The sequence below is a fragment of the Serpula lacrymans genome (assembly GCF_000218685.1).
Source record: "Serpula lacrymans var. lacrymans S7.9 unplaced genomic scaffold SERLAscaffold_1, whole genome shotgun sequence".
NCBI classification, from domain to species: Eukaryota; Fungi; Basidiomycota; class Agaricomycetes; order Boletales; family Serpulaceae; genus Serpula; species Serpula lacrymans.
This window is the reverse complement of record NW_006763290.1, coordinates 734,025-760,711: the sequence shown is the minus strand read 5'-3', so window position 1 is coordinate 760,711 and position 26,687 is coordinate 734,025. Positions and strand designations below refer to the sequence as shown.

The following is a 26,687-nucleotide window of genomic DNA, read 5'->3' as shown; positions in this document are numbered from 1 at the left end:
GATAGGAGCGACGTCCCTATTTCTGTTGCTGACAAAGTCATAGATCCAAGTCCAGCTCCATGGGCGTGTATCTGGGTTTGGCATGGTCTGCTGGTGCAAGATGCATGGCCACTGCACCAAACAAGCGGCGCCTAAGTGAAGAGCACCATAGCCATACCAGTTCCCATTCTGGGCCAGGAACATCGAGCCTATGATGTGACGTGACAACAAAATTTCCTGGAAGTTACCGAACGAATCAGTGTAATTAGTAGTTTTTACAACTGCTTTTACCAGTGTCAACAAAATCTGCAGGTGCAATGGTTCGTAGGATTGCATCCCAGGTTCACAAGGAAACTTCTCGCTTGATGCGCGCAGGTTTCATCAAACAAGAGCCCTTGTGGTATAAAGCAGTTTTGGACCATCCTCCTTTCCCTTTACCCCCGATGGCTTCATGTCTGGACAAACAATCTTACCTCCAACGGCAGAGCATACACCCCTTTGCTAGGTTGAGATCTCCAAAGAACGTCCCACTCCCAATCCGTTACTTAAAAGACGAAGTTCGGCGACAATTCTTCCGCGATCATCCACTTGAATCTTTCCGACCTACTTCCCTAGTTGAAAGCCGAGAAGCAGAAAAGGAGCATCTAGTAAGGGGTAACAAATGGACCAGGCTTAGTCAAAGAAGGAAAAACCCTACTCCTGAGGAGTACGTTCATCATGCATCTATCATCCTTTATTTTGATAAACTTATGTGGCGTTGTCACAGTGCTGTGTCCCTTGTGGTGAACCTCTACAAGCATAATAAAACCTCTCTGAGTAACGCATACACAAGAGCTATCGCACAATTCCGCTCCCTACGTTCTGAGCACGAAGTCACTTCCGCCTTCGCGGTCATGGAAGCACAAGCATACGGTGCAATAATGGGACTGTCAGAGAGTCAACGAGCATTTGAAGATGAAAAAAATCACTTGGAGACGTCCCACCGTAAGGCAGAACTTAATCGAAGCATTATGGTAGCCCGAAAGCGCTGGCAAGCTGTACTTTGCATTGCAAGCTGCATGGGAAAATTCGAGTCTTGGGACAAGGGACAGGCATATATCGGCTTGTGGAGCAGAGGCATTTGCCCTACATATGTCCCTGCGCTTACGGAGCCCGAAAGCATAGCAGGATTGCTACTCCCAAGTAGCCTTGGATCAACCAACCATGACTTCATGGGTTTAACGCAGAAGTCACTTTGTCTAGAATAATTTCTTTCATTGCGACCCGCTTCCTAATGTAGTTTCAATGATTTAGTATATTCTCGTTCCCGATGAAATGGCTAGGTTATAAAAAGTAAATCAATCAGTCTACTCCTTCACTCGTGACTGCGCAGCTTGCGCAGCATTCATGCCCATCCATGTCTTCTCCACCACACCTAACAATTTTTGCATGTCGGAACTCCAGTCATTCATCACGTCTTCCGCCCTACGTTTGCTATCGAAGTTGATTATCCCAGTCGGTCGGTCCATACGGGCCCAAATAGTGCCAGAGACAACTAGACGTGCCAATATTTCCTCGGTTTGCTGGGGAGTGAGATCAAGCAGTGCTGTAAGTCGCGGGAGCATAATTCGTGTATAATAATCAGCTATGACACGGATGTTCTTAATCTGCATTAGCAGTGGTTTCTCGAGCCAATATGAAAGGAGCCTACATGCTCAATGACACGAGTATGCAAATCTTCCCATTGCTTGGCCTCTGAGAAAATAGACGTAGTCCGTAAAAATGGACCATATAGAGCTTCAATTCCCGGCCATCGCATGAGTTCACGTGTCACAAAACACTTCACCAGGTTACTAGGTGATCATTCAGGCGGATCGAAGAGTAATTATTGATATGACTCACTAATGCAGTTCCAGCTTCGAAAGAGCCGGGTCGTTATATAAATGATGCAATATATCAGATTGCTCATTGTTATGCGGTGAAAGAACTACGTAGTAGACTATATGCTCAAGAGCCTAGACAATGTGTTAATAAGAGAAGCTAATCATGGGAAGTGAGAACCCACCGATCGCCCTTTACCGTTTGCATCCACCTTGATTGAGGGTGTCTCCCATATTTTATAATAATATTTTGCTGCATCTATATATGCACATTGATGTAGAGCATGCTGAATCATGAGGTCATAAAACTTGAGCTTGAGATCCTACAAGAAAGAGTCAGTATATTGAGTCGCAGTATACAGTGAATCAAAGAACCTCATTTGCTCCTTCTTTCAGAAAGTCTTCGTTGACCTTTCGTCCTCCCACACGAACTTTGACCCACAGCGGTTCACCACTGCTAAGCGAGTCCTTTCCGCCTTTTTCAAATTTCGAATCCAAAATCCGCGCTACAGCTATCAACAGCCGCATTTGCTCCAGGATGAATTCTGTCTTCTCTCTTCGTTCCATCGAAGAGTATGTTTCGACTTGCAGATCATTAAGTAAATCTGACGCGATCTGTAACGATTGCACCGCGGACGGTGCAGTGGGGGTGGAACTCTTCGAGAGATATTCATGGTGATATGAAAGCAGGAGGGTTATTCGTGCACGGTGTGTTTCCAGAAATATCTGATGTTCCTTCCCATCAGAAAAGAACTAGCATACGATCACGATCTTACCTTGCCTTCTGTGACTGCTCGAAGAATTTCTACGAGCTTAAGCCACCTCTCAGTGCCCTCTCGCTCCTTGATGTCAATAAGCCATCCCATTGCAATTTCTACTATTGATTGCACAACGCCTTTGAGCTGACCATGCTTCTTGCTTAACAGGCTGATGCTTGCGTTCAGCTGAGAGTAATCTCGAGCCTCATAGCATTGTTGCACTATTGTATTAGCCAGTCGCATCGTTGATGTCAAGTCCGCCGCCTGTGAACCAAAATAATAGGTAAAATCGAGAGCGTTCTCTGAAATACATACATTTCTTGTCTGTTTCTCTAGCAGAAAAAGTTTGTCGAGAGCCTCCTCTAGTTTACCGGACTATCCGAATTCATGAATTAGCACCATACTCAGGTAACAAGCCTAATGAGCTTACCTGTGCCAGGATAACAGATTGCGGAAGTAATGTATCAACCTCTGCTGTAAAATCTCTCTCTTGTCTTTTTGCTTCTGACATTATGGAATCGCAGTACGACCTCAAATATGGACTGGTCGGTTTCTGACTTTCGAACTGACGCGTCTTCCGGTTGTTTGGCTTTGTTATGCGGTGGCCCGTATTGCGATTATGACCATACTCGTTAATGAAGTCCCACACTATAATCGGATTATTTTTCTCCTCACTATTCATTAATAAATTACTTTCAACGTCAGGAATCGCGCCTCGTATAGTTATAGTATTCGATTGTGCGCGAGACAATTGTCCATGATAATAACCCTACATAAGTGCCAGCACCGTAACAATGAGTAAAAAAGTCCATTGTATTAAAGATCTCATAGACAAACAGGAGGAGTATCGTGATCGAGAAGATCAGAGGAAGGAATCGAATGGGAGGCCGATGCGTGATTATCAGGCTCCGCCTCATTCATGTACTTCTTTCTTTGGGTATGAAGCATAGACAGGGACATATCAATCATATGCATAGGGATCGATAGAGGGTAGGAGATGAAGACGCGCCATGCGAATGAAAAAAGACCTGCGATTATAGGAACATGCGTCGCTGGAAATACATAGAATGGGCGTGCATGAGTGTTTTGTAATTCCTGATAATCCAGAAGCACCATCGTGCCAACAGCTTTTGTTTCTGTCGAAAGAGAACCATCGACTTCTCTGGATACCGTGTTCGGATGAGCCCCCACCGACTCATGAGTGAGACATGGCATCGCCTCAATACTCGCATCGACAAGGGATGGTGTAGCATCGACAAGCACCGAGAAAAGATGAGGCTTAGCCTCAACTAATCGATTCATCAAAAGAGGCGAAACCTGGGTAGCCATTTCAGTTGTACGGAGTTTGGCTTGCAGACCTTTGTCTACACGTATACGGGTGGTAGTTGCATCGACGCTCCGCTCCGACTTTTGGCGAGGTGCAGATATGTATTCAGATGCTTTTTGTCTCTCTCCCAAGCGGACATCTTGCAAATGGGGCAGCCAGTCGGAGACTCTCTGCCAGCCCTGAGCGTTCACCTCTATAAACCCGGGGCGATTCTTTTCGTGGAACCACTTCAAAGTCTCCAGATACGGGGCAAGGTGGCTCAATAGGATGGTCGTCTGCAGTGGGTCGTGTACATTCGAGTGACCAACGTGTAGACGGAGCAGAGACCTGGAAGATACACCATGAGACCTCAATATCTCCTTACTGCCTGGCCGAGCGTCCAAAACCAGCGCAAGCGTGTGGAGACGACGACAGCTTCTAGTCAGGGCTGCAATACCCTCTAGACTGAGGCTAGGACGGATAGGTCCTGAGAATCGCGACACTGGGCAAAGTCTCAGAATCTCGACATTCGGGCAAGCTTCGGCTACGCGGGCCAGGTCTTCATCATAGAAGACGACAGACTCAGGAAGATCAATCTCAAGACGCAGGAGATATGTAAGTAGATTGATGTTGCCTAAGGGGAGACGGCGAGAAGGACCATCCCCTCCTCTTGACGTGGACCTAACAAGTTCATTGAAACGTGACGACCCAGTGGCGGTGACATGCAAGCCTAGGAGCGTCTTCCCGAAACGCTCGCAAATCATACTGGACAGATCCATCCAGTCTGTTTTATCCGGAGGATCTTCGATGACAATATCGAGACGAGTAAGAGTACTCGTCAAGTGTCTTAGGAAGACAGCAATATTGGCGACTTCCCCAGTCAAGTGAAGCTCTCGAAGCTGAGAGAATGCGTTTATGGTTTGTAAGTCACCAGTAAGCCGTAGAGATGACTTGCGAATCTCCGTGAAATCAATTTCATCGCCTGAGAAGACGCCGCTATCAGACGAAGCATCGCTAGGAGTGGAGGCGCCCGAATGTACTATATCATCAAAGAACCCTTCAACGGCGATGATTGATCTGCCTGTCAGGTCGAGCTCCAGGGTCGTCAAGCACGGCAAAGATGCTGACCACTGTCCAACTTGAGATGACAGAGCACCCGGCGCAACAAGGACAAGTTTCATCAGAGAGCATTGGGACCGCAGGAGATCAGTGAAGTTGTCGGGGAGATTTGTCGGGGATGAAAACGAGAACGATGTGAGCTGTGTACGGCTGCAAACATCGACAAGGAAAGAGGACAGCTGTGGTAACTTCGTCCCAACCTCCAGAACTAAACTTTGCAGCTCGGGGTTTAGGAAAAGCAAACAGCGATCCAATCCCGCCTGCGTCTCGACTTTCCAGACAAGTTGCTGCAAGTGAGGAAGAATGTAGGTTTGTGGCCTGTTCTCGCTGAAGGTTGTAAATACTGAAGATGCCATGTTACTGGGGTTTTCTGTATATGTTATACGTAATACGCGCTCTCCGTAAGCCAAAAGTTTGGTCCAGTCATATACAGTGGGTGCTTTTGCCTTCCACGACAAACGTTAGATATCATCAAATTTTCTTACTATGGCTACCACACTCACCAAGCCTAAACCAGGGCGCCGCGACCTTTTCATGAGATGGTTAGGGAATAAGGAAATAAGCGGGAGAATAGAGTCCAGCTCTCGCCAGAGAATGCTTAAGGCAGGATCACATATAGCTCTGCAGGTACGTGCGAGCCTCGAAAGCGAACGTCGTCCGTTGGAAGAATCCAGAATACTCTCCAGCAATTTCTTCGTAGCCTCAGGATCTCGAAGGATTGCCAGAAACATGATTTGTTGATAGACAGAGTAAGATACGTAGGATGATCGTTTGCTTTGTTTGCTTTGAGAGCTGAAGGAGAAGCGAGAACGACGAAGAACAAAGGATACAGGGAAGAAAAGGATGTGGAAGAAAAAGCTGGTAGACATGGATGGTTCGAGCTGATATCCACTACTTGAATGCTGCCGCGCGTATAACATGCAGTATTTGTGTGCGCATAGGGCAACAAGCAACAAATGGTTGTCCAGACAAAACGTCAGGCCTTGGCTCGGCCTTGGCATGAACATGCAGGCATACACGGGGTGGCCGTGTGTCTCGCAACCTGCTTAAAACGTGATCCATGCGGCGAAGGGACTGGTGGCATCAACCTTACAAATGAAGTGCACGTCAATTGAGGCGTAGACATGAGGAAGAGATCGTGCCGCTTCATATTTTCTACAATAACGCTATTCGAAGGGCCCTTTCCACTACCAGTGGAGATCGATATATCTGGTGAACTCAGACACACGGTTAACATGTGTTTCATGAATTGGATCGAGCTCTTGCATCGTGTAATCAGACAGCATATTAATTATGATGAAGACTTTTCAATCACCTTTATGGTGGGAATTATCGCAGTCATGCTAAAGCGTTGAAATCATAGAACTCGAAGAAGTCCATTGCAGCCTAGAGCTCTCCCATTTCCCACAATGCAGGCTCACTCTCCCAGTCTCCTTCGTCTTCATATTTAGCCATATTGTCTTCTCCTTCACCCACGTTCCAGATTTCACCCCCTTTGCAAGTGTCATAGTGACAGATATGAGCACCATATAGCAATCTATGGACAACACACTCCTCGTTTTTGTGTTGCCTTCTTGAGGGTAGTATGGCTAGCATACGGCGAAGCTTATCGGGGAGGTTGATTTCAAGTCCTTCCTGTTCATTATATCTCCCGTCATCTGTTGCCCAGATACCTGAATCGGCGTTACGAGTAGCATACGACAGGGCAGGGTCAGAATCCAAGTGGTCGTCTACATGCATCTGCAGAGCGCGCTTCAAGACCTTTACAGGAATAGTCTCATCAATGTCTTTTACCTTGCCCTCGACTTGATCATCTTCCTCTGCTAACTTGTATTTATTCCTGCCCACAGTTGCAATAGCTTTGTTCCCGTTGCAATGTGAGTGATATGAATCGATGGAGGCGGGAGGCGGCGAAGGGGGAAGTAGCACGATCCGGTGGGGGCGCGTTGATGACACTTCAGAACTTTGAGACGCTGCCTCAGACTTGATCAGGGAGCACGTCATGGGAGCTCTTTGCGGAGACGGTCCAGGTGAAGGCTTGTGGGTTGTGTATATATCCTCAGACACTTTGACAAAATCAAAATGCTCTGTTTGACTAGTGAATCTGAGAGCATGGCCCGAGTCCAATTTCTGGTCTGAAGAGGCAAAGCCTCTGTCATTGATGGTCGTCAGGCCTTGATCGACTTTTATGCTCGAGGTAATGCTTCTTCTCTTGGTGCGTTGTTCATTTGTGCCTCTGCTAAAGCGACTTTCGCCTGCAGATTGAGGCCACTTAGAGCAAGCAGATAAACCATGTGAAGGAGTTATATCTTCAAACAGTAACTTGAATGATTTTTTACCACTAGGAGGCTTGGAAGGCGAGTTGTCTATAAATGGTATGTCATGGGGATCATCATCAGTAAATCGTCCTGATTCAGCGTCGCCTTGGGAATCGCATGATGGGTACGCCGTGAGACGAAGAGTACTTTGCAAACCAAGGCGCTGGCGTTTAATCTTGCTGGGTGAAGGTGAGACGGGCTCTCCACGAAAGCGTTTCCTAGCCCGAGAAACCGCACTACTTGTTACTAAGGGAGCATGAAGGGTTGTCGAGTTATGCTCTGCCCGGATGGGTGAAGATATTTCTGGAGATCTATCCCAAAACCAAGACCTGTCCCGAGCTGGGGTGGTAAATGCATTTGGCGATTTGTGCCCTGCCCTCACTATATCTTTGAGGGGCGAAAACGGGTTGGGCTTCGGTAGAGCTGCGGTGACTTTCACAGCACGAGGACCAAACATGACTGCAACCGAATGAGAAAGGTGACTTTGAGACTTGGAAGGCGTAGAGGCTGCACTAAGCGCAGCAGCTGGCATAGTTTTGATCAAAGTCTTGTATAATTTATACTTTTCAGCTACACAGAATTTTTGATAAGCGTCGCAGGTGCACAGAAAATTGTTTTCCGTACGTACCTATTACATCCATGTCTTTGATGTCCTGTACAGAAGGGTTTCTGTTGTATTTATCCTTGAAATCGCGTTCCCAAGCCTTAATCTCCGCACGTAGAGTGGGTATTACATATGTCATGGTGGGAGAAGTAACTTGAATAGATTGACTATGTTGCTTGCAAAACTTACCCTGGTCGAATTCAAAGTGTAATCGCCTCTCAAAGCTCGGCTACAGGCACAACGTGACCGACCACCACTGGAAATCAAGAGCAGAACAAAATAAATTTTACTAATAAAAAACTTTGGGCCCGTTCGGCAGCCTCCGTTTCAGCGCAAACAATATTTCTCACGCTATGTCACACCATGTTAAGGTAGGCCTCATCCCCAGCCAAAAGCCCAGATTTATAGATTGAAATAAGGAGATATAAATCTGTAAAATTATTTAGAAGTAGATATACATTGTGAAGTTTTGTTGACAAGTTCTCAGATTCTAGACGCCATCGTGTTGAGATCACTCTATCAATCTATGATCACAATGGTCCACAATACCACAGAGCACTGCCTCAAGTGCACTTTACGTCACTGCAATATCACAATCACAGTGCTGTTGTGTGCACTTGTAGCAGTGTCTGCAAACCCGGTCTATGGACGAGTCCAATTATTCAACAGAAGGAAGGTGATGGTGTGATTGCAACCAGTACTGCAATGGAGGCTCATCAATGTCTACTTGCTCATGGTCTCGACATGCTCAATTTCGAAGTGATTCAAACTTATCAGCTGAAGTCAATCGATACCTTGAGAGTAGGATCAGAAAACAACCCATTCAAGTCAATGCAGTAGTAGGGCCTAGTGGACCAAATTCATTATATCTACAGGTATGTTTCTTATCCTTGCTATAATACACACTCGTTCTGATCTCTTAATTTAGGATCAAAGTCTTCAGCCTGATCATTCTGATCTCCAACTGCAAGAAATTAACCACAATCTCCGGTACATGACTAACCTCGCTCAACTTGAGCAACTACAAACAATAATGACATTCATCAACACAATTAGGGAGGCTTCTTTGGACAACGAGATTGCCAGTGGCATGGCAGATTTCACCTCTTGACTCCGCAACCCCCTTTAACATATACTATCTCTTGGCAATTTATACGCCCACTATGCTCTTGATTTATTCCTCATGACCACAAATGCATCCGAGGAAACCTACAACAAAGCTCAGGACACATACTACAGACTTCATCTGGAACACTGCAATAAAATCATGTCTTTCTATCAAGTGAAACAATATGTAACTGATGGAAGTGGAGGAGATAGTATCACCAATGATATGTGTCTCAACAGCTGCCTAGCATATACTGGCCCTTTTGCAAAACTTGAGGTCTGCCTCATGTGCAATGAACATTAATATGATCAGTACCAATTGACTCAAAGTCGAGGCAAGAAGAAAGTACCAAGGCAGACCTTCCATACCATTCCTATTGGCCCACAGCTTCAAGCACTCTGGTGCAATCCTATTAGTGCCAAATCTATGCAATACCAAGAACATTGCACTCAGCAAATACTCCAAGGTATCCAAGATAACGGCATCCCAGATGTCTATGATGACCTCCTAACAGGACAAGACTATCTCAATGCTGTACAGGACAGTGAAATTAAGTCTGGGGACTGGGTACTAATGTTATCACTAGATGGAGCTCAACTGTACCAAAACAAGGCTTCCAACTGTTGGATTTACATATGGGTCTTGTTTGACATCTCACCAGACAAGCAATACAAGAAGAAACATGTCTTTCCTGGTGCCATCATTCCCGGACCTAACAAACCCAAGAATATGGAGTCTTTTTCTTCCTAGGCTTGCATTATGTATCAGCAATTCAGAAAGAGGGCCTCATGTGCTAGGACAGCTCAAATGACAAAGTATTCAACAATCATCCCTATGTGATCATGGCATCTGTGGATAGACCTGGCATGGTCTATATCTCAGGTCTAGTTGGCTATCACGGAAAGAATAGTTGTTGCATATATTGTGGATTTAAAAGCTGTCACAATCCCAATGTACCACACTACTGTCTTGCCTTATTGAAACCTTTAAACTACGATATACAAGGTAGCAACCATGACAACATAAATATCAATAACCTACCAGCCCCTTCTGCACTTGAATATCAAAAACCTTCTACTCCAAGTCATGAGCTCTCAGAATGAAACTCAGTACAAGAAGATTTGTTTGGAAACTGGCATTTCAAAGCCCAGTATTCTTCTAGGCCTACAACCATTGTTGACTCAGTCCATCTTGTCTTGTTTTTGCTCAGATATTATGTACTTAATATCAATCAATTCACCTGATCTCTTGATACCTCTATGACATGGGACATTTGACTGTAACAAGGCCAATGGCAAAGATACATGGGACTGGGCAGTCTTACAAGGCAACATATGGAAAAACCATGGACAGGTTGTAACTGACACAATGTCATACCTTCCTGGCTCATCCGACAGGCCACCTCATAACCCTGCTGAGAAAATAAACACAGGTTATACAGCTTGGGAATACCTCCTGTATATATACAACCTGGGTCCTTCTCTCTTGTATGAGATATTACCAGAGATATACTGGCACAGTTTCTGCATGTTATTCCAAGGTGCACGGATAATGGGGCAATACTCCATCACACAGAAAGAGTTACACCAAGCTCATAAGGCCCTTCGTGAGTTTGAACTGTTATATTACCAAAGGCACATCAGTCAATTACATATGGTCTGCCCTTCACTCCACTCACTCCTACACCTTGCTAAGCAAACAGATAAAACCGGGCCTCTAATCTGTGCCTCACAATGAACAGTGGAGAGGACAATAGACAATCTTGGCCAGGAAATTAGGCAGCCATCAAGTCCCTATTCAAATTTTTCCCAGTGTGCTATTTGTTGAGCACAAATTAACACTCTCAAAGCAATGGTCCTGGACCTGGAGCCTGAGTCCAGCACTGTTCTTCGTGGTGCAAAAGACCTTGGCAATGGCTATATCCTCCTCAGGGCAATGGAAGCAACAACTCACTCTGTACATGCCTGTGGGTCAGAATCATTCATTAGATACATTCTGACATTACAACCTGAAAGTGCACTGCAAGCAAACTTCAAAATACACAGATGGGCTAGACTGTGACTACCTAATGGACAAATTGCCTGTCGTTAATGGAAAGAGGAAAGCAAGTACAATGTTTGTAAAGCACACAATGTAAAAGTACATATCATACTGCTTTTACCCCAGTTAATGTTTTCTATGCTATAGTTACATCTGAATGGCTCATATTATCCAATATTTGGTGAAGCCTTATATTTCACCCAGCTAGTCATTTGTGGTCACCTCAAGACTCTCACCATCATATCCCAGTACTCAGAGCCCAATTTGGACCTTCTTCAATTGTCAACACAGACATTATGGTCATTTCAGCATCTCAATGACGCATCACTTAATGTTTTTTAGGTCAGCAAAATATGTGCCATTGCTGCAATGATCCCACATCAATTCAAAGGTCACGCCAGATTCTTTTTAGTGGAGAAACCAGGATTAGACATTGCTTATTTAGGAGGGATGGACAAGGTAGAAGAACCTGATGATATTGTAGAAACTGACAAAACCGGATAAACCCGGTCCCTGCTGAAGCAGCCATTGTTTTCCATGGAGCATAGCCACCACTCCATGGAGTCACCATTGTTCTCCTAGGAGCACAATTGTACTCCTAGGAGTCATTATACTATAGTGAGTAGCACCTCCAACTATAAGTAGTAGGGGGTTTAGTATAGAAATACCTCAGTCGTTTCTATAGCCTCTTGGGCAGCGGCTGAGGTATGTTACATTACATTTATTAGAGATCACCTTAAACTAAAATCCATTGTAGTTTCACATAGGTAAATAATAAATTTATTTTTATAGCCTCTTGGGCAGCGGCTGAGTTTCACATAGTTTTATTAGGTTATGAGCCCTGGTGCGCAAAAGCTACTCACCAAATTGTCCTGGGATGGGACATCCCCTATCCAGGACCACATTGCGAGAATCCGGACAATTGATTCACACCTCTCTGGAATGAAACTAGGAGTTGATACCAAACTCATGGCCTTTGCTCTTCTCCAATCTCTCCCATGCACTCCTGAATGGCAAATATTTCAGTCATCGGTAATCAACACAATTGAAGAAAATAAACTTACCTTTGCTGCAGTTGAGATCCGGATCACTGCAGAAGTTGAATGACAGTCAGGGAAGGCCCCTGGAGGTTCCAAATCAGCACTCAAATCCGAGGAGAAGTGGTGTGACTTCCACAAATCCAAATCACACAACACCTCGGAGTGTCAAACACTTCAGTCAGCTGGAAAAGGTCAAAGGAAGAAGGGAAAGGAAAGATACAAGGATAAAGGAAAAGAGAAGGAAAAGGCAAATACGGCGGAGCAATCATCTGGATTTGACTCCGAGGAGGAACAGAGTCATATTGCATTGGAACATGTACATATTTCCAAGCCCCTTGCTAAACACATTCAAGCTTACCTTGTGTCGGAACCCGATAAGACCAAAACAACAATCATCATTGACTCCAGAGCAACATCTCACATGGTCCCTCACCGCTCCTAGTTTGAGCCAGGAACATACCATGTTCTGAATCCTCCGAGGACAATCAGTTTTGGGGATGAATCCTCTGTAAATGCCATTGGAATTGGAACTGTAATCCTACAAGCAACTGTTGGCAAAAAGGACTACAATATTGCACTGTTGAATGTCTTACTTGTGCCAAACTTCACTTTAGCACTTGTCTCTGTCCACAAATTGTCTAAAACGGGGTTATCAACACTTTTTCCAGCAGGGTCAAATGCTTGTGAAGTTCGGAAAAAGAAGGAACTTATCCTCATTGCCTTACACAAGTGAGGACCCTATCACATCCAAGCAAAACCTGAAATCAACCCAGCTTTTGCAGCAGTAGATGTAAATTTATTGCACAGGAGAATGGGACACATTGGAATGGACCGCTTGCAACGAATGGTTACAAAAGGACAGCTCCAGGACATAGACACCCTTAACTGAACCCCAGAGTTTTGTGAACCTTGTGCTTTAGGAAAGATGAAGAAATTACCTTTCAAGTCCACTAGAGGAAACCGAGCCAAGCTATTAAGAACAAAGCTTGAAGGAAGTGTCTAGCCACTTGCTGAGAGCAATCAGGGACTGGAACTAGAGTCCAATGTGAGTAACTATATTATTAGAGAGTATGACAGGTATACAGTACCTAGAGTCCAATGTGAGTAACTAGAGAATAGGAAACATTGGACTCTGCAGTACTGTCCGAAGTTTTGTAAACAAAGGTAAACAAAGGAGCCATAAAGGCGAAATAATAGAGAACACAATCAATAGTGAATGATAGAAGAATAGATAGAGAAAGGAATGAAAATATATAGGTAGCACAAAGGTGCAGAATCACCAAAACTAACAGGGCGTCAAGTGTCATACCTCTCAATTGTAGGCTCCCTCATGTATGCCATGCTAGGAACCCGCCCAGACATTGCCTACGTTGTTGGAATACTAAGCAGGCATAGCTCAGCTCCAAGGAGCCATCACTGGCAAGCTGCAAAATGTGTCCTCCGATATCTGAAAGCAACCAGGGACATGGAACTACAATATGATGGCACAGATGTCTCCATGGACATGTATTTCTATGGATATTCAGATGCAGATTGGTCTGGAGACCCAGACACATCTCGATCAACATCAGGCTTTGTTTTGATCACCATCCGAGGAGCAATCTCCTAGACAAGCAAAAGACAAAGCATGGTAGCTTTATCCTCCACGGAGTCAGAGTACATTGGATTGAGCAATGCTGGACAACACCTTGCATGGCTTTGGACATTTTTTGAAGAAATTGGACATGCTCAAAATGGACCTACAACATTGCACTGTGACAATCAAGCAGCTATCATTCTTACACGATATCCACAGTTCTGTGCTCGCACAAAACACATTCAACGGAAATATCATTTTATCCGAGATGACTTAGTATCAAAGGGAGAGGCAGTAATCAGATATGTTCCTACAGGAGATATGGTTGCCGACATTCTCACTAAACCCCTCACTCACAAAAAACACTGGAAATTCTCTAAAGCTATGGGACTACGGTTGCACTCGAGTGGGAGTGACAAAACCGGACAAACCCGGTCCCTGCTGAAGCAGCCATTGTTCTCTATGGAGCATAGCCACCACTCCATGGATAAAAAAATATACATTGTTCTCCAAGGAGCACAATTATATTCCTAGGAGTCATTATACTATAGTGAGTAGTACCTCCAACTATAAGTAGTAGGGGGTTTAGTATGGAAATACCTCAGTCGTTTCTATAGCCTCTTGGGCAGCGGCTGAGTTTCACATAGTTTTATTAGAAATATGATTCTGTAGCTCAAAATATAATACATAGCATGTTATGTGGTCAAGAACAAATGCAATGAGCCTATCAACTATACCACTACATCATCATCATCATCATCATCATCTCTGTCCTCACTTTCCTCCTTCTCAGGCCCAAACAATTTGATGCAACGAATGTTGTAACTAAAAATAGGGTAATCTCTATTTGAAGACATGCAAGTAGAGTCATAGCAACACTTAAGGCATATAGAAGGTGAAAGCGTGATATTTTGACAAAGAGATTGAGTTCGGATCATACAGGGTGTGAGAATATATGAACAGATATAAGAGATAGCACACACTGTGACCCATCTGATAAATGATCATGTTTTTAATAGTCCAATTGACTTGGTTGTCCTTAATGTTCCTGGCTTGATATTTGAGATAAATGATGAGAGTCTAACAAAAACATTGTTGTCAGATTAATTTCTAAGGAAAAACTTAGCTTGCCATTTTTCCAGGTTGTTCCGGAGTGAATCTGAGGGAGTATGTGTGCCATTCAGAAGAAATTGAGTCAATGTTAAGAACAAGGACATCATGATAAAGGGAAAAGTTTTTGGTATCAATGGTGCAATGAGATAAGATAAAAAGAATACACAGGGACAGATGCAAAAAGCGGACTTTGAATATACTTTGAGTCTCTTCACGGAAATTGAACTGAATTTGTGTGTACCTTTCTTTCTCCTCTCTACGTTGTCTTCTACATCATCCCGTGAAGCTTTTCCTATTGATGAATTTCCAAGTTCTCTCACTAGTAAGCATAGTCAGTATAGCAATCCTGTTGATAATAGTTCACAATTGCCTGGCATTGTAAGTTTTTTATAGGCTAATTTAAGAATATCTAATCAATAACCTAACCCTAATTGAGACTCTACATCAAATATTGCAAGCACTTGGTTGCCGTGATAGCATAGCACAGTCAAAACAATGTGAGATAAATGACTCAAATTACCTTAAGCTTATCAAGAGGATCATGGAGGTAGAAGCTGAAAATAAAGCCCTGAAGTGTGTTATCTATCTTATCTTCTCTTGTTTACAATCTATGCTGATGTAACTACAGAGAGAAGCTAAGCCTTGTCCCAGTGTAAGGACCATTTATATTTTCTTATTTTCTTATCTTTTCGTTCCATGTCTTGGCTCTCAGATGCTTTCCCTGTTACACTTCTGGCTCTAGGGCTAGAGGTATCCTTTGCTATCTTGCTTCTCATAGCCCTCACAGGCTTTCTCAACCATCATTACCACTTCATATCGCAGATCAGAGACTGGGTAGTACTCCCAGCCAGCCAGCACAATGGGTAAGGACTGGTGGTAGAAATCTCGCTAACCAGCTCCAAGCCCCATCAGTGCCTAGAGATATTAATAGACACTTTAGTCAGGATTGTACCTCATCATGAGGATACGGTTCCTGAACATGCGTGACAATACTTATTATTAGTACATTCTCTCACCTGATTATCAATCCCTGAAGTTATACAATAGTTATTCTTTTTCTTATTGGATAGTTTCATCCCACTTTTTTTATATTCTACTTCTGGTCTGAGAGATAGACAATTAGCTATAAAAACCCTATATACTCATGTATCGTTCTTTAGCTTTTTATTACTTGAATTACCCGCTTTACTCCTCATCAGAAACCCTTGAGTTTACTATTAGTCCTCTACCTGCTATAATCTCTAGCATCTGTTGACCTCAAACTCATTGTACCTCTTACTCCCTGCAAGTGCAGTCGGAGATAGGTATTGTTTTTGTTATAGTTTAACATTGCCTCATACCCAGGAGAAGAGTTCAAGATCATCAATTTTAAGCCTTTAGATCAAAGGGATTACCCACTTGTTAAATTCTGGACAAAAAGGGAGTTCAAAAATGATAACAAAGAGGACCTGAGTGTTACTACAATCAAAGAAGATGACAACTCAGACTTGAAAAATGAAAGTGATGGAATGCCAACGTGTGGTCCGGTTCATCTTAGCATGGGTCTGAATGTCTGTCTGCTCTCAGTACATTGAAGATAAAAAAGGTGTGGCTATTCATGGCAATTGTGTAAAATTAATCCGGATGTTTGTGCTCAGCATATTCAAGAATCTTTGGAACAAGGGATAAGCCGCTCCTACTTGGATGGAAGTTCCTTACATTGGGCAAGATCTTTACTTCAAGGCTCTAGCTACAAGATATGAAGATATGTGGCTCTGTGACTCTCACTGGAAGGCCAACCATCTTGCAACAAAGATATACCCTGGCTAGTACAGGTATCATGTGAAGGGGATCAAATCCATCAAAAAAGAGCTGGTAGCTGTAACCAAAGTTTCTCTCCTTGGCAAGTGTTCTGGCAATAAGGCTGATATTGATTCCACTGGCCCAGACCTGGAACCCCCATTCAAACAAATCAATACATCCGAGTCCATATGCAAGTCAAACTCTATCTTGGCTTTAGTTCATTCAATTGCACAGCCAGGTTCTTCAATGGACACCAGTTCAGTGGGAAAATCATACAAAAATCCTCCTGGTAGGTTACAGGTTACCAATCCATTGTAAGTTATCTATTGAATTATTGTTTATTGTCTACTGATACATTTATAGAGCCAATATCCACATTGACTTTCCCACATCCCTTGATTTTGTAGCAGCCTCAATTGCCTCAAGCACAAAATGTTCATGTTCCCATCCAGTAAAGAAGACCGTCAAGGCTAGTACAGAGCAGCAAGATGTTGAGGACCAAGGCTAAGAAGTTCTGACCTAGCAAAGCTTTGACAGCATAGTGAGTAGTATAGTTCTTGTTTATTGTATGCTACTGACCTTATATTTAGTAACCTATGTGCTAAAGATTGGTTAAAAACAAAACTCCAGATCATAAGAGGATTTCAGGTCATACTACGAAGCTCTCAATCCCTCTGTTATCTTAGTAAGTATTTTTTTTTGATTATATTGCTTATTTTTCTGACTGTTTTTATCACAGACTTTTGAAGAACAAGTTCTTGTTAAGGACAAAGCTTAAAGAAAGTGTTCAGAGACTGGAACTAGAGTCCAATGTGAGTAACTAGATTATTAGAGAGTACAGAAGGTATACAGAACCTAGAGAATAGGAAGCATTGGACTCTGCAGTACTGTCCGAAGTTTTGTAAACAAAGGTAAACAAAGGAGCCACAAAGGCAAAATAATAGAGAACACAATCAATACTGAATGATAGAGGAATAGATAGAGAAAGAAATGAAAATATGTAGGTAGCACAAAGATGCAGAATCACCAAAACTAACAGTTCTTGCCATCAAAACAGTAAGCCATTCTAAATTGTTTTGTACATATGCTAACTGTATTCTATGCACAGGCTTCCTCAATCTTTCTTCCAGCAGCTACTATGACATGAATTCCTACCTTGACTCTTTTACATACCCCATGTATGCTTTTTCCCATCAATATGTGCTTTCATAGTATTTTCTGGGCTTTTTTGTAACATTTTTTACCACTTTTTGATTTTATTTAATGTAGTATGTCTAGCTGTATATCAATTTATATCACTGTGTTCATATGGCAAAATAAAATTGTGAATAAACCATTCTATTGAGATTCATGTAAGTCTACTCAGATTGATATAGTTCAAGATTTATTTACTTTGTATACAGATGTTTATCAATAAAAATCTTGAATTTGGCCATCCATCTCAAGTAAATTGTGACCATGTTTATATTTTGATATGAGTGATATATGATGCTATGGATCTGCATTTTCAATCAGGTGACTTGAACTCAAGGCACTTTCATGAATTCAAACAAAATTTTCATTTCCTATCACTACATATTATAAATTTGGGCTTTTGGCTGGGCCTCATACACAATTGACGCCATCACATGATGTGACTTGGCCTGTGACAGTCAGCAACAAGGCAGATCATCAACATAAATTCTTGGTTATTTAAGGCTCATTTTTGCCACAAAAACCCTATATCTTCTTACACAACACTGTTTTTCAAGATTCTGCTTGCAGTCATCTACTTATATATACTGCATTTAGCCATCCTTGCAAACAAAAAATATAAATCACTTGATTTAAACGAGAAGATAGCATTTCTCTGCAATGTAACACTTTTTGTCACATCATGGTGTTGATTATGAATGAGACCTATCTTACACGCATTTCAGGATTGTAGATTAAGTAAAATATGCATTATCCACAACTGACACCATCACACAATGTGACTTGGCCTGTGACCACTGGCATGATGGGGCAAATCACCAACTTGAATTTTTGTCATCTTTGCCACAAAAAATCTATCCCGTCTTACATGGCATCATTTTTTTTAGTTCTTTTTACAGAATTATATTTATATTTACTGAGTTCAGTTTTTCTCTCAAACAGAAAATCATAAATAATTCATATCAAGTGAGAAAAGATAAAAATTTTCTGGTTTGTCACCAAGTGCAACACTTTTCAAAAACAAACTGTGTTGCCAAACATGTTAGCTTATTCCAAAATAGGCCCGTTTTGCAAGGGCACCATTTTAGAATGAAACAAGATTTTTTTTGGCTGGCAACATTTTGAAATGGTGGCTGCCGAACAGGCCCTTCATCTTTTTCCCTCGGTATAACATGGCCCTCCAGGGGACCCCTTGTTGTGGCAAGTTGCCTTAGCATTAGCATTTATCTCTATGATCACTGTGCATCCCCAACCGGGTGATAATTACCAAGTGAACCAACCAATTTTTGAGTGATTTTGGCACCAAAGTGAATATCGCCTGTTTGCTAGTTTTTTTAACCCAGTAAATAGAATGTAAAAATCAGTGAATTTCCCCTACAATTTCTGCTTGTTTTCACTTATTTTATCACCCAATAAAATAGTGATAAAAAAATAATAAACTTATTTCATAGAAATACATAAACAACAACTATATTTACTATGCAATTCTCCATGACTGCTTAGCAGCTTCAGCTGAGACTGGGTTTGTTAGGATACACAATTTTTGGATCTTCACTTTCATTCTCTGTCTCTACCTTCTTTTTCAGTTTTCACACAATTGTGCCATTTGGCACTTTTCTTTTTGTTCAAACTCCACTTCCTTGTGCTGCGCTGCCTTTCCTTATTTTTAGCTAAAAGTCTCTCATGCAGTGGAGCTGGTCACACAGGCTGCACCCTATGGCAGCATCAGCCACTGTTTTATCAACTGTATAGTACAACATGTACAAACAACCTGTAGTTGTATTATAAGTACCCCAATAAATCCAGGAGACTCCTTCGCGAGTCCTCCTGTTGTTTTAAACACCCATAACAAACTTGGTCCTACCTTAAAAGAGAATATCCTCTCCTCCACTCACCCCTCTTTGCCTGTTCTTGTTGTGCACCAGAGTATACAAAATGTGGTTGTTACTGGGTCTATCCCAGGCTCCTCCACAGCCACTGTTTCGAGAGATAAGGATGAGTGGTAGGGAGTTCAGGACAAGGCTTATTAATAGATAGTCACATGATTATGATAATTTCAAAGTCAGCACAACTTTATTCCTTGCTCTTTCTCCACAGCGGCTGCAAATTAACATTTGTAAACAATGGCTCCTCACACTTACTGTGATCACCGTCGTTGTTGGAGATCGGAAAAGGGTAATCGTTTGTTGAATTGCACTACAATTACTAATTTTGTATCTACAACTACTCAATACAGATCATCTGGCCTATGTGATGCAGTCCAGTGATGTATGTTGATGGCCAGGCAGGATTTAAACTCCTTTACTGGCATCTGTAGGATAACCCAGCAAAAGCCAGGCTCCTATCCATGTTTTTGGCAGGCCAAAGTTGGACAAGTGCTTGCTAAGGAGGGAATGATGTTATATTGATTGTAGGACAGGTTTGGGAACAACACTGGCATTTATGATACCTCTCATACTTAGGCCCAAACACATGCAAAAACGGCAGTAAACTTGGGCAGCAGAATGTGGAGACACTGGCAAAAGTAAACATGAACACTGAGATTACCAACTGCCAGTGCTTTGAACTTACTTTCCTAAATTGGCATGTGGTAAAACATTATTAATTAGTCTGCAATTGTTTTTTGGTGTCCAACATTGAGACTCGTCACTGTCACTGTGGCGAGCCATTGTTTACAAATGTTAATTTGCAGCCGCTGTGGAGAGAGAGCGAGGAATAAAGTTGTGCTGACTTTGAATTATTATCTTATCATATCTAATCATATCTAATCTCATCATTATATCTCTAGGACAACAGTAGGTTCTGGACCTTTTTTGCATAGGATATTTTGGTGCAGGGAGCTAAAATAACTTGTATCAAGCAACACAAGCAGAGGCCTTGATAGTTGTCCATTCCTAGGGTGTGATCATTGTCCCATCTTTATGCCAAATAGCATATTCTATTGCTGGTCAGGATGGGTTGAGAGCTGTTAGGCTAGTGTCCTTATTGTGTTTGTGGTCTTCAGGGTTTCACACAACTTCACTAATCTGGATACAGCTCAGCCTTCTTTGAGCTTTCTTGATATTTCAAATGGAGAGCAGATGAAAATAGTGTGGCAGAGGCAGTATGGGAGGCAGAGTCACTTGGATATATTCTTGAATTCCCTGCATTATAAAAAGTAGTAGTAGATAGTATATAATAATTGAGAAATATATACGCTGAATTTGCTTGATTTTTAAGGGCTGTTTGTAGTTTCAAGGCCTTTTCCTGAAGGACATGATTCTCTTTGCTCAATGTTGTAATTGGGTCAGTTAATTGTTGGAGATTACCCTTAACTTTTTATAGCTGCTATGGACCTGCATGGACCTGGTCTGTAGCCGATAAACCCTCAAACTAAATGACTAATTTGTTCTGGTATGCTTAGTTTTCAAGGAATTAATCAGTAGCAACTTGGTATTTTTGAATAGCCTTGCTAATGTGCCAGTTATTGAGGAGATCTTCAAAAGATAGGGACTCAATGGAGAGTAGGTTCAGACTTGACTTAAGGATCTGTCCTTTTGGAATTCTGGAAACTATGGCTTGTGGCATGGATATAACATAAGCAAAGTAAAATAACCACAGAGGTAAGGCTTGTCAACATGGCAAATAACAAGGAAATAGCCTGTGTTTGATTAATAGTTTTTTGTTCTTAAGCTTATGCTTGTTATCAATCAATTAGCATGATGCCTTGGGCCCCATATCTTTCTATAGTGCTGTGCTACGGTACTAATTTTTTTTTTTGCAAAATCCAGAACTATTAGGGCCATCCAAAATCACCTCCAGGATGACATATACAGCTATCTCCTACTTTCAAAGCTCACTTAGAGTTATGCTGAATAGTTTACCCTAATTTGCAGACTGAGCTGTAACCCAAAAAAACTGAATGTCAGAAAAAAAACATATAAAGCTGGGTAAATATTTTAGACTCATATACAGGCTGTATTTACCTAGAATAAAAATTCCTTTGTTCCAGATATGCAAATTATAAGATGGGGAAAATGCATGTGAATGAGAAAAATATCTTAAACACTCAGTTGAGTGAATTATGAGAAAATCCCCCTTTGCAATCACATTGTTATTTCTAAGGAAACAATGTGAAGCCCTTGCATTTTATGAGATTGAAGCACTTGCAGGGAATGTACAGGGATTGGTTGTATATCATCCTATGATAAATGGTTGATACACTCTAAATATATGGAGCAGAACCTGGTTCAACTGTAAGAACAAAGTTGGTAAACTCTGGCACACACAACAGACAAACAAAAGAGGATAGTGTGAAGGAGTTAATAGATTCCACTTAGTAGGAACAAATTTGTTGTGACTAAACAACAAAAGGACTCACTAAAAAGTCTCCAATCTATTAAGGTGTATTTATACTAAAACATGATGTTTGTACATGTGCACTGTACTATTGATAAGAAGTGGTGGCTGATGATATCAGGAAAAATTCTTTTGCTATATAGCACTATATAGCCACCACATGTATATATAGATGCTTTCATAGTAACCATAGCCCTATCAATGCAATTGTAGCCTTTATAGCACAAGATTTAGCTAAAAACAAAACAATAATATTTATAATTTGAATTTACCATAATGTCTGATAAGCGTATTTACTACTAAAATTGTTGAGATGAAATTTTGTACAAATGTGCAAAACATTACTGTGAGTTCAATTAAGTGGACAAGTATCTCTACTTCCCCCAAAGACTGGAATCAAATGACAAACCTGTCTAATTGCAGAAAGGGGCATAATATCACCAGGCAGGTAGCCAGAAGCATTAGGCCCAGGTTTGGTGACAGAGTACATCATATGGTTGTCTTCAGCTTTTGGCCTTAGATAATTAAACCATTCAACATAAGCCAAATGATCTTAAGGCTAGTTAGAAGGGGTGCTATGTGTGCCATATAATGTTGTAGGTAACTTGAAGATCACTCTGAGACGTCTAATTCTTGTGCCTGGTACAAATTTTAAACAGATAGTAGATAAAGCTTTATATTATAGAACTTACCTGTTAAACCTGTTCATTCACAGTTATTGGAGTTTATTACTGTAGCAGTATCAAACCTAGGAGGCTGTCCACCAACACTTGAGGGTTTTGCCTTTACAGCATCCATTTGGCCATCAAACAAGTCCACATTGTTTCCAAGAGTGGAAAACATCAAGGTTTTGAAATAAAAGAGGGTAAGATCTTGTTTGTGCTCTGGAATGGGGTTGCTCATTGAGGAAGGTGGTGAAGCCCATCTGGACCAGAACAGTGAATAGGTTAGAGCAAAATCTAAATTTTTAGAGAATAATAACATAGTGAGTACAAATTTTATTCTTTGCTCAAGGCTTGCTCACTACTTTTTTTATAAGATTGTTTAAAGTCCACAACAGTCACTCCTAACTTGTCTTTAGGATCAGCTTCACATTTGTTCCATGGTTATAGTCCTAACATCCTACATCTCAGCATGAAATCATTATCCTTCAAAGAAAAGCTCAGTTCTATCTCCTGTCCCACAATAAAGTATATTGCCAGCCTAGGTTACAAAGTGATGAGAACCTATATTGTCACCAAGAAAGGCTTTCCAAATGCTCTTAATTGACAATGTACTGGAATGTATTACTTGAGGCCCCCAATAATGACAAAGGTTACACTTGCTTGCTTGGCCAACATACTGCAGGATGACCAGGAATAGAAAGCCCAGGTTCTGGTATACTTGAGTACCTTTTATTATAGCAATCACAAATATTGACTGTTTTCTAATCAGGTATGGAAAGGCTGTACACAAGTCAAAGGAGAGCTAGTATCTGTTACAATACACAATTTTCAGACCTTTAAATTTCATTCTCCTCTTTAAGCTTTCTTCTGTAGTTTTCACACACTATGCCATGCGGCACTTTCCATTTTGTTCAAACTCCACCTTCTCGTGCTACACTGCCTTTTTCCTTATTTTAGCTACAAATCTCTCACGCAGTGGAGCTGGTCACACGGGCTGTGCCCCATGGCATCATCAGCCACTGCCTCCATCAACTGTATAGTACACATGTACAAACAACCTGCAGTAGTATATATACTCTAATAAATCAAGGAGACTCCTCAGTGAGTCCTCCTGCTGTTTACCCACAACTAACTTGGTCCTATCCTAAAGGTAACCACTCCCCTTACTACCTTTATAGCTTTGTCTGAGTTGTGCGCCAGAGTAACAAACTCTTGGTTGTTACATTAGGACTCGCTCTCTCTACTCTCTCGCACTTTGTGCAAACCTGGTCCCCAGGGTTAAGGGGTTATTGTTTTGGAATATCCTGTATAGCAGAAGGGTGCACTTCTAGCAATGGCCCTGTAGTGCTCAAGGAGAAAGGACAATTATTTACACACAGCCCCCAGTGTTAAGGGGAGTACCTTAGCTCAGCAGTTGGTGTGGAACTATTGTTGATTAGTTTTAGAATACCAAACTTCTTCTTTGAATACCTCTGACCACGCTGGGCACTTGCCTTCGCCAGTCTGGAGAAAGGTTGACAGGTTAACAAACGGACCACCCCCTGACAACCGTTCAGACCAGGGTTTATTACATTTACCTTTTATATACATTTTCAAATGCTATATATAGTGTGGGTAGTTGGAGATTGAGATCTGAAACTCAGCTGGGAAGAGGTTGATCCGCAGATAGCAAGCGGGGACCCCCAGTTACCCAACCTGACATCAACACTCTGTTGCACAATATGTGTACACAGATTTTGGTGTTAACCACGCAGCTCGCCCAAAATTTAGGCAAACCCCCCTGAACAGGTTGAGTAAAAATTTAACAAAAAAGTCAAAATTGTTGCTGACCCCGGCACTTTTGAAGGAGACCGAACTCGATTTGCCAAATGGTGGATCAAGCTCCACATTTGGATCAAGGCAAATTGGGACGTGTTTGCCGACAATTTTGAGATAGCAACTGCTGTGCTATCTTGACTAAAAAGACCTGTGGCAGGTCGATACACCCAAGTAAGACTGCAAGAGTGCTACATGGCAGGTGTGTGGCCCACCTGGGACAATCTCAAAGTCAAGATTGAAAAATACTTCAAACCGTGAGCTAAGCGTGACTGGGTGCATCAGCAAATCTGTTCCTTCAAACAAGGAAATATAAGGATAGATGACTCTGTAACCCAGTTCTTGGCTCTCTTCATCCAAGAAGGGCTTGGAAATAAACATGCAGTAGAACTGCTAGGAAACAATATGAACCCCTGCATTGCTGAGCAGGTCTTTCTGCAAGATACAAGAAACGAGAACTTGGCCCTGGCAGCTTAGAAAGTACGCCAAATTGGTAGAGCCATGGAGCTTTACACAATGCACCAAGGTGGTGGGACCACCACCAAAAACAACTATTCCCAGAGGAGCCCTGGGTCATCAAACCAACATAATCATTCTCACAGGTTCAAGCCATTTTGGGCTGCAACCAGGGCAGGGAGCCCCTATGGATATCAGTGCAGTCCAAGGCAGACAGATGCGCAGATTCAAAGGGAACTGCTACAATTGCGGCCAAAAGGGACACAGGCCGCCCAACAAAAAATAACCAAGGGCACCAGGCATGCCAATTAGAAACAGAAAAGCCGGACAATTGGCTCAATGCTCTGGCCAGTTGTTCGTACAACAAAATCCTGGCCTTCTTCTATGACCAACAGGTCAATGAGATGAAAGTGCAGGGAAAAGAGTTCAGAGCTTACGTTACTTGGGTGCCTTCGCTCCTCAAAACATCAAAGTAAACCACAACAAGGTGGCCCCTGCTCCGAGGTGTTGCACGAGCAATAACCGGAAGATGGGGGTGGCTCCCCAAATTGTAAATAGATTTTTGAATTTATTATCTGAAGTATGTACTTGCATGAAGAATTGTAACTGCAATACTTATGATACTACCGCTGCACCAGCATCTTCTCAGGAGTGTGGCCCCGGCAAGACAAACACTAGGGTGCTTGATTCTGGTAAATATAAAAATAAAAATATAGAAAATCCTAAAATAGAAGAACATGTTTCTCTTGATCTTTCTTCTTCTTCTTCTCCGGAGCATGATTCAGGTGCTAACGGAATCTTCATAGATCAGGCCTGGGTGGAGCAAATTTGACTCCCCCTTGTAAAATTAGATATATTTATTCCCGTCTATAACATTGATGGTACGCTTAATACGGGTGGCTGCATTATGCACAAATGTTTTTTTGTTGTCAAGTACCAAGGACACAGAGAACGAGTTACTGCTGAAGCTACCCAACTAGGGAAGATTAACTTAATCTTAGGCTGGACCTGGCTATTTAAACACAATCCTAAGACTGACTGGCAGACAGGGGTTGTCACATTGTTATGTTGCCCTCAGGAGTGTGATAACTTGGGTAAACCAAATCACGTCCGTCAAACCGAGCTCAATGAAAGGATAAACACTGGTCATGTTTATGCCAAGCTCAGATCTTTGGATAAAATTGATGATGATGATGATGATGATGATGAGGTAAAACAAAACCTGAGGAAGAGATTGAGAGGCTGGTAACTCCAGAGTACCATGACTTCTGGAAAGTCTTTTCAAAACAAAAATCAGAGTGCTTCCCAGAGGCTAAGCTTTGGAACCATGCTATAGATTTGAAGGACACATTCAAACCAAGAAAAGGACACATAATTCCACTCTCTTCCCCAGAAAGAGATGAGGTTTCTAGTTTCATAGATGAACAGCTTAGGAAGGGTTACATCAGACCCTCTAAAAGCCCTATGACGTCCCCGGTGTGCTTCATTCCTAAAAAGGATGGTAAAAAGTGTATGATTATGGACTATTGTTACTTAAATGAGTACACAGTTAAAAATGTGTATCCGCTGCCTTTGATTAGTCAGCTAGTAGACAAGTTGGCTGGTGCCAAGATCTTA

The 26,687-nt window shown here is 42.1% G+C and overlaps 6 protein-coding genes across 6 annotated transcripts; 3 read left to right on the top strand and 3 right to left on the bottom strand.

Moving 5' to 3' along the window:
- Positions 1–240: 240 nt before the first annotated feature.
- On the bottom strand, positions 241–3,227 carry SERLADRAFT_454599 (uncharacterized protein; the record flags this gene model as incomplete). The annotated part of the gene is made up of 9 exons (XM_007312079.1): positions 241–685; positions 746–1,619; positions 1,670–1,811; positions 1,861–1,973; positions 2,024–2,161; positions 2,214–2,564; positions 2,615–2,860; positions 2,912–2,971; positions 3,027–3,227. 8 exons carry the CDS (start codon positions 3,105–3,107, stop codon positions 1,326–1,328), a joined length of 1,425 nt encoding a protein of 474 aa, XP_007312141.1.
- A 45-nt stretch (positions 3,228–3,272) lies between these two features.
- SERLADRAFT_454595 (uncharacterized protein) lies at positions 3,273–4,088 on the bottom strand (the record flags this gene model as incomplete). The annotated part of the gene is made up of 1 exon (XM_007312078.1): positions 3,273–4,088. One exon carries the CDS (start codon positions 3,923–3,925, stop codon positions 3,422–3,424), a length of 504 nt encoding a protein of 167 aa, XP_007312140.1.
- Positions 4,089–6,274: 2,186 nt separating this feature from the next.
- Positions 6,275–8,208, bottom strand: SERLADRAFT_454589 (uncharacterized protein; the record flags this gene model as incomplete). The annotated part of the gene is made up of 2 exons (XM_007312077.1): positions 6,275–7,909; positions 7,968–8,208. The coding sequence occupies 2 exons, from the start codon at positions 8,080–8,082 to the stop codon at positions 6,408–6,410; spliced, it is 1,617 nt and encodes a 538-aa protein (XP_007312139.1).
- A 454-nt stretch (positions 8,209–8,662) lies between these two features.
- On the top strand, positions 8,663–9,054 carry SERLADRAFT_431750 (uncharacterized protein; the record flags this gene model as incomplete). Its single annotated transcript, XM_007312076.1, has 2 exons — positions 8,663–8,818; positions 8,872–9,054. 2 exons carry the CDS (start codon positions 8,663–8,665, stop codon positions 9,052–9,054), a joined length of 339 nt encoding a protein of 112 aa, XP_007312138.1.
- Positions 9,055–16,848: 7,794 nt separating this feature from the next.
- On the top strand, positions 16,849–17,110 carry SERLADRAFT_431747 (uncharacterized protein; the record flags this gene model as incomplete). Its single annotated transcript, XM_007312075.1, has 2 exons — positions 16,849–16,916; positions 16,966–17,110. The coding sequence occupies 2 exons, from the start codon at positions 16,849–16,851 to the stop codon at positions 17,108–17,110; spliced, it is 213 nt and encodes a 70-aa protein (XP_007312137.1).
- Positions 17,111–25,929: 8,819 nt separating this feature from the next.
- On the top strand, positions 25,930–26,133 carry SERLADRAFT_343550 (uncharacterized protein; the record flags this gene model as incomplete). The annotated part of the gene is made up of 1 exon (XM_007312074.1): positions 25,930–26,133. A coding segment is annotated over one exon (204 nt), but the record flags the coding sequence as incomplete, so codon positions are not given.
- Positions 26,134–26,687: the final 554 nt, after the last annotated feature.